The sequence below is a fragment of the Salarias fasciatus genome, unplaced genomic scaffold (assembly GCF_902148845.1).
Source record: "Salarias fasciatus unplaced genomic scaffold, fSalaFa1.1, whole genome shotgun sequence".
Taxonomy (NCBI): domain Eukaryota; kingdom Metazoa; phylum Chordata; class Actinopteri; order Blenniiformes; family Blenniidae; genus Salarias; species Salarias fasciatus.
Window position 1 is genome coordinate 359,992 of NW_021941387.1, and position 14,975 is coordinate 374,966.

Sequence of the window (14,975 nt, forward strand, 5' to 3'; positions counted from 1 at the left end):
GCTGGTCTGTTACCATGCAGTGGTCAGAGGTGCTGGTCTGTTACCATGCAGTGGTCAGTCCTGCTGGTCTGTTACCATGCAGTGGTCAGTCCTGCTGGTCTGTTACCATGCAGTGGTCAGTCCTGCTGGTCTGTTACCATGCAGTGGTCAGAGGTGCTGGTCTGTTACCATGCAGTGGTCAGTCCTGCTGGTCTGTTACCATGCAGTGGTCAGTCCTGCTGGTCTGTTACCATGCAGTGGTCAGAGGTGCTGGTCTGTTACCATGCAGTGGTCCGTCCTGCTGGTCTGTTACCATGCAGTGGTCAGTCCTGCTGGTCTGTTACCATGCAGTGGTCAGTGTGTCTGAGTCCCGTGGAGATGCGGTAAAGCAGGCGTGGGGTATCAGTGAGCGCTGTTCTTGGGCCCTGGGGCTGATGGGAAGTGGATGGCGCCGCCGGGTCATTGTCTGGACATCAGACCGGCGGGTGTCGCTCACCTCTCTCATCATCTGGTGCAGGTTGTGCTCCAGGACGTACAGGTGGTCGTCCGGCTTGGTCCTCTCTGGAGACGAGCGGCTGTTCTTCTTGTCTGCGGTGGAGTGGCACAGCGAGATGGACAGCTGCAGCCCTGGAGGGACACCGGGGACACGGCGGCCGGGTTAGGGGCCGCTCCATACCACACTACAATCATAATGAAGACGCCGGCCCGTCGTCCAGTCCGTCACCTGACTGACGTCACATGACCCTGAGGTCAGGAAGGCTTTCATCCGGGGCAGCCGGCTGACGGTCAGCGGCGGTTAGACTTGGCGTTTTGAGCGGACCTGAAAATCGGGCCGAACGACCTGAATTTGGACGGCCTGGAAAAGACCGCAGTGACGATGAGTGCCGGACGGGCGCCGTCACGACGGGCGCCGGACGGGCGCCGTCACGACGTTCTCTCATGCTTCGTACAGCAGATAAATCAAATGTCTCGTCACGATGTTCCCCTGAGCTCACAGCCATTCCGTCCCACCTGAGCGTCCGTCCTGAAAAACTCTTCAGGGAACAGCAGAGGAGGACGAGTGGCCGGTCCAGACCCACGCTGGCCAGCCAGTCACATCGTCCGGTACTCACACGGGGTGACGACGCAGCCTGACGGGCAGCAGAGTGAAGAAAGAAAAGTGGGTCTGGACCAGCGGGTCTGGACCAGCGGGTCTGGACCCCTCAGACCTGGACCAGCGGGTCTGGACCAGCAGGTCTGGACCAGCGGGTCTGGACCAGCGGGTCTGGACCAGCGGGTCTGGACCCCTCAGACCTGGACCAGCGGGTCTGGACCCCTCAGACCTGGACCAGCGGGTCTGGACCCCTCAGACCCGGACCAGCGGGTCTGGACCAGCAGGTCTGGACCAGCGGGTCTGGACCAGCGGGTCTGGACCAGCGGGTCTGGACCCCTCAGACCTGGACCAGCGGGTCTGGACCCCTCAGACCTGGACCAGCGGGTCTGGACCCCTCAGACCCGGACCAGCGGGTCTGGATCAGCGGGTCTGCACCCGGCAGACCCGGACCAGCGGACAAGCATCAGGTCAAGAGCAGAAGCAGACGGTCACCCTGGACAGTGTCCACCCGCAGTGGGACAGACAGACGGCTGCGGTCCTCCATCAGATCCCTGCTCACAAAAATAAACCGCAGCCTCGTCAAGTCAGCCGGCGTGGATTCTACCAGCCGTCACAGCTGGAGGTCTGAACGCTGCCTTGCTCCTGCCCTCACCCGCGGAATGGGACCAGACTATCAAGCTCCTGGAACAAGTGGCGAGAGAGGCGGAGCCAGGAGCTGCTGCGAAGCGTCAGACGGGGTAACACTGCATGTGGAGAGCGTCTGGCGAGCTGTGCTCCTGAACACAGATCCTTCCTCTGGCCCTGAACGCCTCCCACAACGGAACCATCGCCTGGAGAGCCGTTAAAAAGCACCGAATCTGTGAGAAATCACACATTTCTTTATGAACCCGTGCTTCAATGAGCAATAATGAATCAAAGCGACTATTCAAAGCAGACTTTCCACAACCAAAGTTCACATTAAATTCCACTGTGGTCTGATGTCAAGAAGTTCAGAGATTTTGTAGAAACTAAACTAGCAGTCGGTTTAGTGTCAGTTAGGAAAAATCTCCATCAGTCGGGAGTTGGGATGTCCCGATGTCACCGAGGTCTGAGGAATTACTGAAGGACTAACGGTCCTGGTGGAATCTGAAGGCAGCAGAGCGAGACGAGTCTGTCTGGAAAACGATCCGCCACGGGGCTGTGATCTCCACCTGCCAGAAGACGTGTGATTGGTTAAAACTTCCCTGGAATCCGGCGCGTCAACATTAATAGTGAAACGGTGAGGTGTGGACCAGTCGGGTCTGATGCTGCAGAAACATGTTCAGACCAGAGACTGGAGGAGTCTGGACACCCAGCCTCAGAGCCTCAGAGCCTGTCTCTGTCTGGCTCTGCAGGAAGTCTCCTCTGGGTCTGGTTCTACAGGAAGTCTCCTCTGGGTCTGGTTCTGCTGGAAGTCTCCTCTGGGTCTGGTTCTACAGGAAGTCTCCTCTGGGTCTGGTTCTACAGGAAGTCTCCTCTGGGTCTGGTTCTGCTGGAAGTCTCCTCTGGGTCTGGTTCTACAGGAAGTCTCCTCTGGGTCTGGTTCTACAGGAAGTCTCCTCTGGGTCTGGCTCTACAGGAAGTCTCCTCTGGGTCTGGTTCTACAGGAAGTCTCCTCTGAGTCTGGTTCTACAGGAAGTCTCCTCTGGGTCTGGTTCTACAGGAAGTCTCCTCTGGGTCTGGTTCTACAGGAAGTCTCCTCTGGGTCTGGTTCTGCAGGAAGTCTCCTCTGGGTCTGGTTCTACAGGAAGTCTCCTCTGGGTCTGGTTCTACAGGAAGTCTCCTCTGGGTCTGGTTCTACAGGAAGTCTCCTCTGGGTCTGGCTCTACAGGAAGTCTCCTCTGGGTCTGGTTCTACAGGAAGTCTCCTCTGGGTCTGGTTCTACAGGAAGTCTCCTCTGGGTCTGGTTCTACAGGAAGTGTCCTCTGGGTCTGGTTCTACAGGAAGTCTCCTCTGAGTCTGGTTCTACAGGAAGTCTCCTCTGGGTCTGGTTCTACAGGAAGTGTCCTCTGGGTCTGGTTCTACAGGAAGTCTCCTCTGAGTCTGGTTCTACAGGAAGTCTCCTCTGGGTCTGGTTCTACAGGAAGTGTCCTCTGGGTCTGGTTCTACAGGAAGTGTCCTCTGGGTCTGGTTCTACAGGAAGTCTCCTCTGGGTCTGGTTCTACAGGAAGTCTCCTCTGGGTCTGGTTCTACAGGAAGTCTCCTCTGGGTCTGGTTCTACAGGAAGTGTCCTCTGGGTCTGGTTCTACAGGAAGTCTCCTCTGGGTCTGGTTCTACAGGAAGTCTCCTCTGGGTCTGGTTCTACAGGAAGTGTCCTCTGGGTCTGGTTCTACAGGAAGTCTCCTCTGGGTCTGGTTCTACAGGAAGTCTCCTCTGGGTCTGGTTCTACAGGAAGTCTCCTCTGGGTCTGGTTCTACAGGAAGTCTCCTCTGGGTCTGGTTCTACAGGAAGTGTCCTCTGGGTCTGGTTCTACAGGAAGTCTCCTCTGGGTCTGGTTCTACAGGAAGTCTCCTCTGGGTCTGGTTCTACAGGAAGTGTCCTCTGGGTCTGGTTCTACAGGAAGTCTCCTCTGGGTCTGGTTCTACAGGAAGTCTCCTCTGGGTCTGGTTCTACAGGGTTCCTCCAGTTAAAGGTTGTGGTCTTCTCCAGTCCCTGGTTTACCTGGACAGGACTCTTCTACCTGGACCTTTGTGGGTGAATCTGAAGGGAATTGAACCAGCAGTCAAACAGAATTCCGTCTGTAAAGTCTAAGTGGATCTAAGCCCCGCCCCCTCCACCGTGTGAGGAGCAACCATTGGCCGAGAGAGACACAGACAGCCGCGTATGGAGGGAAGGAGGACCTGGGAAGGGCTGAGAGATGATCTGGTTCTTGACCACGATGTGGGGGATCTGGGCCCGGATCTGCACCGCCTCCCTGGACAGCTGGGCGAAGATCTCCTTACACAGCAGCACGTTCTGCGCCGCCTCCAGCTTCACGTGCCACGGCTGGGCGCCTGGGGACGGACCACACGCTGAGCAGTGTGTGTGATAAGCTGACTGCGTGTGTGTGTGTGTGTGTGTGTGGTCGTACCAGCTTTGGGTTTCTGTGTTCTCCTGAACAGGTTGATGGTTCCGAGGTCACCGATATCTGGAGCCTGTTTCTGTATGGAGACCTGAGGACAGCAGCAGAGCGTGTGAGAGTGACACACACACACACACACACACACACACACACACACACACACACACACACACACACACACACACACACACACACGCGCAGTCTTGTATTTCTATCCTTGTGGGGACCTTCCATTGACTCCCATTCATGTCCAGCCCCTAACCCTGACCCTTACCCTAACCCTAACCCACACCACAACAAAGCCTAACCCTAAAGAAATGTTTTTGCACTTTTACTTTTTTCAGTAACAACAACATGGTCAAGAAAACACTGTTTCTCCTACTTAGGACCGGAAAAAGGTCCCCACAAGGCACGTCGTTCCACGTTTTGCTATCCTTGTGGGGACATTTGGCCCCAACAAGGATAGAAATACGAGAACGCACACACACACACACACACACACACACACACACACACACACACACACACACACACACACACACACACACACACACACACACACACACACACACACACACACACACACACACACACACACACACACACACACTTTGATGTAGGCCGAGCCCTCCAGGTCACTGGGGATCTGCACGTCCAGAGGACAGTAGTCTTCGGGGATCTTCTTGTCCAGATCGATGTCGGTGTTCTTGATCACCTCGAAGGTTCCGTGATGAGGAAAGAGAGAACCTGCAGAACATCACAGCACCAAGGGAACCTGGAGAACTTCTTCATGGAACCGGAACATCTTCAGGTTTACAGAGCGGGTCGGTTCTCCAGTCTCACTGAGGAACCTTTTAGAACTCTGTTCAGATATTAGGAGAACCGGGGAACAGTTGACTCACGAAGCTCTGAGAGCTCTGCTCAGGCTTTAATCAGGGCTGTCTGAGGGCCAGTCCCAGTTCTTCCCCTTCCCCCGACCCCTATCACTCTCCTACCCTTCTAGAACAGGGCTGAGGGCTGGGCTGTCTCTGCAGCACTATGAGTCGGGACACCCCTCAGCCCTCATCGGCAGTCGGGTTTCAGCGGGGGTCCTGTGTCAAACATATTAGGTTAAAGACATGATAAAAGATGACGTTGATACAGTGATTTCAGTGATTTCTCTTCAGAAGTTACAAATGTACAGGGTTTCCGCCAGACCGTTTCAGTCCGGGCGCCCCGCCTGCGCTAAATTCTGCAGCGCCCGGACAACGGACAGGAAAACAATAAAAATAATAGCGCCGCGTTTGCGGCTAATTAGCAGTTGCGCTCAATGGATTGAGCTGGACGCTCCGCTACGAGTGAGCACCGCGGAGCAGCTATGCGGAGCGCGCTAACAGAGAGCGCTGTGGGCATCGCCCCCGCCCCCCCGGGCCAAAGTTTTATCCTGCAGGACAGGATGAAAGTGGGACTGGCCCTAAATCAGCACAGTAATAATGAGTTCATGAAAACTCCCATTAAAGCTGCTGTCCGGAGTTTCCGTTCGTTTCCAATGTATGAATCATTTTTCAACAGAGCTTCAACGTGTCAGTCTGGTTCGATACTACAATATAATATTAGCATAAAGCAATAAAAATGTATTTATGAGCCCCGCCTTCGTCTCATAGACCCCCATGTTATCTGAAAAAGCGCCGATCAGCGTCAGCCAATAGAGTTCGAGCTTCCGCCTTGTCCTGCTGTCAATCAAAGTGTGGAGCAGCCAGAGAGCACGTCGCTCGCCCAGCAGAGGAGAGTTAGCTCTGCAGCAGATATATCCACTGTCTGCTGAACATCCACCGGAAACAGCTCAACATGGAGGATGCTGCAGGACTCAGAGGCTCTCATTTTCACCCGACGGATAATAGCGTGCACAATTAAAGGGGCGTGGCTTGGTCGCTCATGAAAGCAGAGGGAGGGCGGAGCCTGAAAGGTGGATTAAAAAAACCCTCTCTCTTTCAAAACTCCAGACACGAGCTTTAATGCCACTAATTTATTTAATGCACGTTTTGTGACTGTCGTCTCGCACCGTAGTTTGGGAAACTGAGAGGTCCGTGATGTGATGTGACCTGTACAGTAGGGGGCGCTATGCACCTTAACACTGTTTGTGACCCCAACAAAACAAAAGAAGGAGAAGCAGTTTGAAAAATTTAGGCGTAATTCATGGTGCTGGTAGTGAGTGGCCCCTCCACAAGATGGCCGCCATGTCAGCACGTCAGGCAGATCCTGGGATTAGCTGGGATTAAATGATCCTGGCATGAGGGCGGGTAAAATCATCCTGATATTAGAGTCGGATTAAACTATCCTGGGATGAGGGAAGATTAAATGGTCCCAGGATTAGGGTCGGACTAAATCATCCTAGGATTAGGTGGGATTAAACAATCCTGGGATAAGGTGGGATTAAACAATCCTGGGATGAAGTGGGATTAAATGATCCTGGCATAAGGGCAGGTTAAACCATCCTGGGATTAGGGTTGGATTAAATCATCCTAGCATTAGGTGGGATTAAACTATCCTGGGATTAGGAGGGATTAAACGGTCCTGGGATGCGGGCAGGTCAAACGGTCCTGAGGCCATGACCCTGACCTACCTGCGCTCCGGTAGCTCAGGTCTCCCAGGATCTTGTCGCCCACTTTGCGGAGCTTCCACTGGGAGCGAAGGCGCAGCAGCTCCGAGTTGAAGTCCCGCTGCCTGCGGTTCTCCTGGTTCTCCGCCACAGACTTGCTGAGTTTCTCGGCTCCTTTGAGGAGCAGCTGAGCGGCGGTGGCCAGGGACTTCTTCTTGCTGATCAGCTGGAACACCTGCGGCGCCTGACCGGGACAGAAGGCATCAGCACCGCCCTCATTGCAGCGCGGGGCGGGGGGCGCTCACCTTGGCGGCCGAGGGGTCCTGAGACACCGGGTCTAGAGCCATGTACTTCTTCTCCTTCACCACGCTGAGAACGTCGTACAGGACACACATCTCCGTCAGGGCGCTGCGCAGGTTGTTCCTCACCGAGTCCCAGGGCCACAGGGAGGGCTGGAACTTCACCGTGCCTGAGACGGAACGCAGCGGAGAACCGTGAGGGGGAGAACCCCGAGGAACCTCAGAACACCAAACACCAGAACACCAGTCCATCAGAACACCATCAGTCCATCAGAACACCATCAGTCCATCAGAAGACGAGTCCATCAGAACACCATCAGTCCATCAGACCACCATCAGTCCATCAGACCACCATCAGTCCATCAGACCACCATCAGTCCATCAGACCACCACCAGTCCATCAGACCACCACCAGTCCATCAGAACACCATCAGTCCATCAGAACACCATCAGTCCATCAGAACACCACCAGTCCATCAGAACACCACCAGTCCATCAGAACACCATCAGTCCATCAGAACACCACCAGTCCATCAGAACACCACCAGTCCATCAGAACACCATCAGTCCATCAGAAGACGAGTCCATCAGAACACCACCAGTCCATCAGAAGACGAGTCCATCAGACCACCACCAGTCCATCAGAACACCACCAGTCCATCAGAACACCACCAGTCCATCAGAACACCACCAGTCCATCAGAACACCATCAGTCCATCAGAACACCACCAGTCCATCAGACCACCATCAGTCCATCAGAACACCATCAGTCCATCAGAACACCACCAGTCCATCAGACCACCATCAGTCCATCAGAACACCATCAGTCCATCAGAAGACGAGTCCATCAGAACACCACCAGTCCATCAGAAGACGAGTCCATCAGACCACCACCAGTCCATCAGAACACCATCAGTCCATCAGAACACCATCAGTCCATCAGAACACCACCAGTCCATCAGAACACCACCAGTCCATCAGAACACCATCAGTCCATCAGAAGACGAGTCCATCAGAACACCACCAGTCCATCAGAAGACGAGTCCATCAGACCACCACCAGTCCATCAGAACACCACCAGTCCATCAGAACACCATCAGTCCATCAGAAGACGAGTCCATCAGAACACCACCAGTCCATCAGAAGACGAGTCCATCAGACCACCACCAGTCCATCAGAACACCACCAGTCCATCAGACCACCATCAGTCCATCAGACCACCATCAGTCCATCAGAACACCACCAGTCCATCAGAACACCACCAGTCCATCAGAACACCACCAGTCCATCAGAACACCACCAGTCCATCAGAACACCACCAGTCCATCAGAACACCACCAGTCCATCAGAACACCACCAGTCCATCAGAACACCACCAGTCCATCAGAACACCATCAGTCCATCAGAAGACGAGTCCATCAGAACACCACCAGTCCATCAGAAGACGAGTCCATCAGACCACCACCAGTCCATCAGAACACCACCAGTCCATCAGACCACCATCAGTCCATCAGACCACCATCAGTCCATCAGAACACCACCAGTCCATCAGACCACCATCAGTCCATCAGAACACCACCAGTCCATCAGAACACCACCCGCCAGTGAGTCACGGGGGTGTGTGGGGGGGGGTGTGTGGGGGGGGGGGGGGGGGCGGCGACATGACGGCATCAATGCATGCTTGTAAACATTGCTAGAGTTCCCAGACTGCACTGGGCTCCGAGCTGAGAGACAGAACCCTGAGCCTCATTTTGCTCCGACTGCATTTCAAACTGCTCTGAATTCAGACAGCTGCTGAAGCAGAGACGACAGGATCTGCAGCATGAAGACACAGACACGTTCCATCTCAGCCCACCCCGTTCAGCCCTGAGTCCGTTCAGGCTGTCTGCTCACAACACCTGAAAACACTTCAGTTTGAGTGAAAGTGGGGGACGTTCTCACACCATGTGACTCTCTAAAGCAGCAGCACGGATTTCTACAATCTATAATTTTATTTAGCAGACGCTTTTGTCCAAAGCGACATGCAACCCTGGGGGCAATTCAGGGTTCAGTGTCCAGCCCAAGGACACTTTGACATGCAGATGGGGGAGGCAGCGTTCAAACTCATAACATCCCTATTGTGAGACGACCGCTCTCCCCACTGAACCACAGCCGACCCCGGACCTCTGATGCCTCAAACCAAAAGATCGCAGCAAAAATCAGTGTGCTGCCTGCTGCTGATAAAGGAAGGGCTGAAAGAGGAGGGGCTGAAAGGGGAGGGCCTGAAAGAGGAGGGGCTGAAAGAGGAGGGGCTGAAAGAGGAGGGGCTGAAAGAGGAGGGGCTGAAAGGGGAGGGGCTGAAAGGGGGGGGGAGAGGAGGGGCTGAAAGAGGAGGGGCTGAAAGGGGAGGGGCTGAAAGGGGAGGGGGGGGGAGGAGGGGCTGAAAGAGGAGCGCCTGAAAGAGGAGGGCGGGAAAGAGGAGGGGCTGAAAGGGCGGGGGGAGGAGGAGGGGCTGAAAGAGGAGGGCGGGAAAGAGGAGGGGACTGATGGACAAGGACGGTGATCAGTGGACAGTTAAAGTAAGACAGCTGGATAACATGAACCCTAGAAATGTGTCCATCGTCCACTTGTTCTTAGAGTCGTTCCGATTCCGATACCAGCATCGGAAATTGCGCCGATACTGCCGAAAATGCTGGCATTGGTGTCGGCGAGTCCAGGCACCGATCCGAGACCACGTCATTATTAAATTATTCATCTATTTACTGGTCAGCTCCGTTAGCTCCGTTAGCACTGACACTTCTTCTTCTGTAATGTTTTACAGCAGCCTGCATCCCGTTGGCTGCACTACCGCCACCTGCTGGTCGTTAGCTCTGACACAGTTCTTTGCCGCTGTGCTGCAGCCGCTGTTTTTGAGAAGAAGAGGAACGGATCAGGTGACAGACGTACAACGCCTGTTACAGAAGCCTATTTTTTTGTTTAGAGAGCAGCTTCTGCTCTTTGGATTTTTATTTTTTGAATGTAACTTCATAGGTTGGTTTTGGACGATAACATTTTGGAAAGTAATCTTTTAGTTACTGCTGAACTATGTTTTTACTGTTCTATTTAAATGCCTTGTTCATTTCACTGTTATGTTTGAAATATTTCTAGATTTGCTATAAGTTACTGTTGCACTGCTGTTATTTATACTTTTTTATCTAAATGACTTCATTTTACAATTTTGTGTCTGAACTTCAATTTACATATATTCCTAGATTTATTTAAGTTGCCGTTGCACTACTGTTTTATATTGTTCTATTTAAATTCCCTTTAATTTAAAAATATTGGGGCTGCACTTTAAGTCATTGAAAATAATTATTCCTCGACTGATTTAGTTCAATTGTATTTGCACTGCTGTTTTTTTTTATACTGTTCTATTTAAAAATAAATGGCTTGAATTTGCTGTATTGATTCATGTTTTAGAGGGTTTCACCTGAGCCAGGCCTCACCACCGTGATGATCATGTGACAGTCCTGCAGGCGAGGCATGGTGTTATTTTAGAATATACTGATATCGGATCGGTACTCGGTATCTGCCCATACCCGCAGGAAAAGTATCGGAATCAGTATCGGGAGGCAAAAAATGGTTTCGGAAAATCCCTACTTGTCCTCTCTCCAGCAGACCTTACCTTCCTCCTCTTCGACCTCCTGCTTGCCCCACTCCCGGTCCCGGTCCCGGTCCTGGTCCCTGGACTCGCCGTCCGGTCCGTCCTCTTCAGAGTCGGATCCTTGACTGAAGTCGATCCTCTGAGCTAACTTGGCCAGGTTCTGGGACATGGACAGAGGGGGGACGTAGGTTTCCGTCCCGTCCAGAGCCACCTCCTGCACCTGCTTCTCGCAGGAGGACTCGATGCTGACCCTCACCGCCGGAGCGCTGGACATGGCGAGCAGGCTGGGGGACGAGGCACAAAGACCACATTTCACAGGAGCGTCTGGAGAACCGAGGACCCGTCCCACCGCAGCGGCGTCCAGCTCAGTGTAAAGAACGCTCTGAGGCCAGCACGGGCCAAAGACAACCTGGAGCAGACCTGGAACCCCCCCCCCCCACAGCCAGGAGGACCCCCTCCCCAAGCAAAGACTGGGATTAAAACACTGAAAACTTTGAAACATGAAGGCCTGTAAGAGGTGTGTTCTTTATCTTATTTCAGATATAACCCCAGGGTTCTCTTTGGCTCTACAGCCAGGCTGACAGGAAGTCCAGCTCTGGAACCTCAGATCCTTTAACCTGAAGCAGGAAGGATCTAGAATCTCCTTCAACCACAACATTATAAGTATGAGAGATCAAACTGAAAGCACTCTGCCCAAAGTGGAGACAGACCGACCAATCACATCCTCAGATCTGCCAGGAGAACCGGACTCACAGCGATCCAGCTCCATATACAGAACTCTAACTGGTCTACTGATCCAGTCCAACGAGACTGTGTAAAGACATTTCCCCTGATCAGTGATCAATACCAGACCAGATCAACTATCTTTAGTACCAGGTTCTGCTCCACAGGCCTTCAAGGTTCTGGTATTAAACCTCTTCTTAAAAAGCCAGCCTTGATCCCAGTGGATCCAGGTGCCATATGTCCATCAAGGCATAAGAATAAGAATCTTAACTGCTTTGATTTAAAGCATTTCTGTACATTTTGTTTGAAAGCACTCTGAGTTTCCTTGAGTCTGAATGGAACTCCAGAAATAAATTATAATGGCACACCTTAAATGCAATGCAAATAAATGCTTTTCTTTTGCTACACTACGTTTCTAAATGTAAAGCAAGGAGGTGAAGCCAAAAAGAGTTTAGTGTCAATGTGAAAAATGGAGACCAGCATCTTTATTTGCAATTATTTTTCTGAGATTTTCCAAACCTTGACTAGTACTTCATGAGAACTTTGATGGCAGGATGAAAAGTCAGTCAAAAAACGTAGGATGCATGGATACTCGTCTGGCTTTGGCTCTATCTAACAGGTTAAAGAGATATTTATATTTCATTGGACCATCTCGCCTCTACAAGCCGCTAGCTTCAGTTAGCTTCAGTTAGCTTCAGTTAGCCTCAGCTAGCTTGGAGCTGCTCTCGGAGAATAAAAACGCCCCAGGCCAGAGTGAAACCTGGAGTAACGGCGCGGTAAGGTGTCTGCTGTCGTCCTACCTCTGGTCCTCACGGCAGCTGAGGGTTAAACGCTGAAATAGTAGATTTGTTGTTGTCTGAGTAGAATGAATGTGTTCCTCGGAAGCGCTCCGGTGACACCTTCCGGTGTGCCAGCTCTGTCTTCCGTCGGTCACTTCCTGACACGAACCGAGCGTCCCTCACTGAGTTAAAAAGACTCCGCGTCCTCTTTTGAACCTAGTTTCCTTCCGAACACACTTTTTGTGTTATCTGCTCAAGTGTTGTGTTCAATGAGCTTCTTCAGCCGGACACGCCGTGGGTCGGAACTGATGTTTCGCGCGCAGGCTGCTGTTTCCGGCGGCAGTTTGAACCGCCGGATGCGATGTGTGGACACTGGCCGTTGCTTTCACGGTGGTTTTGTTGTTACAGGATCAACTTCGGACTCGTCCAGACGTCTTTGGTGCCTTTTTGAACACACTGTCGACACTCCTGTGTTTTCCTGGGTCGCTTGACGACGCGATGGACGCGAATCAGCATTAGCTCGAATCACTCGCTGCTAGCAAGACTCTGGAATGTTATCCGAAAAACGTCCCGAGAAAATGAAAAGAGAAACATCCAGACTGAGATTAAGCCCCAACGAGGAGGCGCGGATAATCCGAGAGGAGCAGGAGAGGAGGAGGAAGCTGCGGCTGCAGCAGGTACAGCTCGCCTCACCTGAGAAGTTCTGCTTTCAGTTCTGTTTCAAGTTCTGTCGTCAGACGTTTCCCTTCACGTGTGTGTGTTTGTGTTTGTGTTTGTGTGTGTGTGTGTGTGTGTGTGTGTGTGTGTGTGTGTGTGTGTGTGTGTGTGTGTGTGTGTCGGCAGGTGCGGGAGCAGCAGCGGAGCTTCGCCCTGCAGACCCGCCGGGAGGTGGCGCGGCGGCGGCAGCAGCAGCTGCGGCGGCTGGAGGCCGAGCTGCGGCGGGCCTGGGAGCAGCGGCAGAGGGACAGGCTGCTCTGCGTGGACGGCCTGGTCCAGCAGAGCCTCCGCCTGCTGGGACAGGGACACCGGGACGCCAAGGAGAACGTGAGGCGCCACACTCGCTCACATGCACGCCCAGAGCCTGTCTCACACACTGCTGTGTCCTCTGTCCGTCCTCTGGACCGGGTCCGGGTCCTGCTCGTCCGGGGCAGGACACACTCGCAGGGCCAGGGAGAACATGCAGACTCCCTGCTGGTTCCGGGGCAGGCTCACGTTAAAAACAGGGAAAATAGAATTTCTACCGTTTCCTCAAGGTCCGCCTCCTAGTGGGACCTTCTCCAGACCGCTGGACCGGTCCAGACTCCCAGAAGAACATCATTCACTCAGTCGCTGAGTCCTGCAGGACCAGCTCAGGTCTCAGTCTGTCTTCAGGACCCTAGTGCCCCACCAGCATGGAGGAGGCATCATCAGGGAGCGGCTGCCGCAGACGGGGGCCCGAAGACAGACCTGGACTGTGTCCAGACCCAGATCCAGAGCAGGAGTCTGGACCAGAGCTTCAGCAGGTGACCGGTCCCCAGGAGGACAGCAGGACTGGGGACCAGTTGGGTTCTTGTGGTCTCACCCGGCAGGGTTCTGCTGAACCGTCCCTCCGTCTGGACTCCTCAGCTCTTAGAGTTTGCTGCCGCCCTGAGCTGAGACTCGGGACTTCGTGTGAGGTCAGAGTCAGGACTTCCTGTGAGGGGTCAGAGTCAGGACTTCCTGTGAGGTCAGAGTCAGGACTTCCTGTGAGGGGTCAGAGTCAGGACTTCCTGTGAGGGGTCAGAGTCAGGACTTCCTGTGAGGGATCAGAGTCAGGACTTCCTGTGAGAGGTCAGAGTCAGGACTTCCTGTGAGGGATCAGAGTCAGGACTTCCTGTGAGAGGTCAGAGTCAGGACTTCCTGTGAGGGGTCAGAGTCAGGACTTCCTGTGAGGTCAGAGTCAGGACTTCCTGTGAGGGATCAGAGTCAGGACTTCCTGTGAGGGATCAGAGTCAGGACTTCCTGTGAGGGATCAGAGTCAGGACTTCCTGTGAGGGATCAGAGTCAGGACTTCCTGTGAGGGGTCAGAGTCAGGACTTCCTGTGAGGTCAGAGTCAGGACTTCCTGTGAGGGATCAGAGTCAGGACTTCCTGTGAGGGATCAGAGTCAGGACTTCCTGTGAGGGATCAGAGTCAGGACTTCCTGTGAGGTCAGAGTCAGGATGACCTGTGGTGTGGTCCCAGCAGGAGCCCGACCCTGTAGCCTGGGCCCAGCAGGACCAGGACCAGCGGTCCAGAGCGGAGCGGCGCTATCGGGACGCCCTGAAGGAGCTCCAGGCCCAGAAGCTGCAGGACCTGCAGCAGCAGAACCGGTGAGTCCCGGCCCGGCGGCGGCTCCACACCGACCCGGGTCGCCGGCACTAACAGCCTCTGTGTGCAGAACCGCCGAGGCCAGGAAGAGGGTCCTGCAGGCCGAGAGGGACCGAGCGGCCCGGGTGGCCCGTCTGCCAGCGCCGCGCCCGGACGCCCCGCAGGTGACCGGGTCAGGGAACCAGGACCGACCCCCTGCAGGGAACCCAGACTCTGACCCCCTGCAGGGAACCAGGACCGACCCCCTGCGGGGAACCAGGACCGACCCCCTGCGGGGAACCAGGACCGACCCCCTGCGGGGAACCCAGACTCTGACCCCCTGCAGGGAACCAGGACCGACCCCCTGCGGGGAACCAGGACCGACCCCCTGCAGGGAACCAGGACCGACCCCCTGCAGCTCCCAGCCGAACCCTGGCGTGGAGCTGGGTTCTGAGGAGCGGCCCCCTGCGTAGACCTGCTGTGGGGCGTTCTCCAGCAGAACCTGATGGAGGATGTT

At 54.1% G+C, this 14,975-nt stretch overlaps 1 protein-coding gene across 1 annotated transcript in view; it reads right to left on the reverse strand.

Moving 5' to 3' along the window:
* Positions 1 to 12,324, reverse strand: part of med17 (mediator complex subunit 17) — a 24,402-nt gene extending 12,078 nt beyond the window's left edge. Inside the window, exons 1-8 of the mRNA XM_030087446.1 lie at positions 12,174 to 12,324; positions 10,672 to 10,934; positions 7,035 to 7,198; positions 6,754 to 6,973; positions 4,762 to 4,898; positions 4,161 to 4,242; positions 3,931 to 4,083; positions 476 to 606 (exon numbers count right to left, since the gene is read on the reverse strand). Coding sequence (XP_029943306.1) covers positions 476 to 606; positions 3,931 to 4,083; positions 4,161 to 4,242; positions 4,762 to 4,898; positions 6,754 to 6,973; positions 7,035 to 7,198; positions 10,672 to 10,924 — 1,140 coding nt within the window. The 5' untranslated portion in view covers positions 10,925 to 10,934; positions 12,174 to 12,324. The remainder of the gene's footprint in view (positions 1 to 475; positions 607 to 3,930; positions 4,084 to 4,160; positions 4,243 to 4,761; positions 4,899 to 6,753; positions 6,974 to 7,034; positions 7,199 to 10,671; positions 10,935 to 12,173) is intronic.
* Positions 12,325 to 14,975: the final 2,651 nt, after the last annotated feature.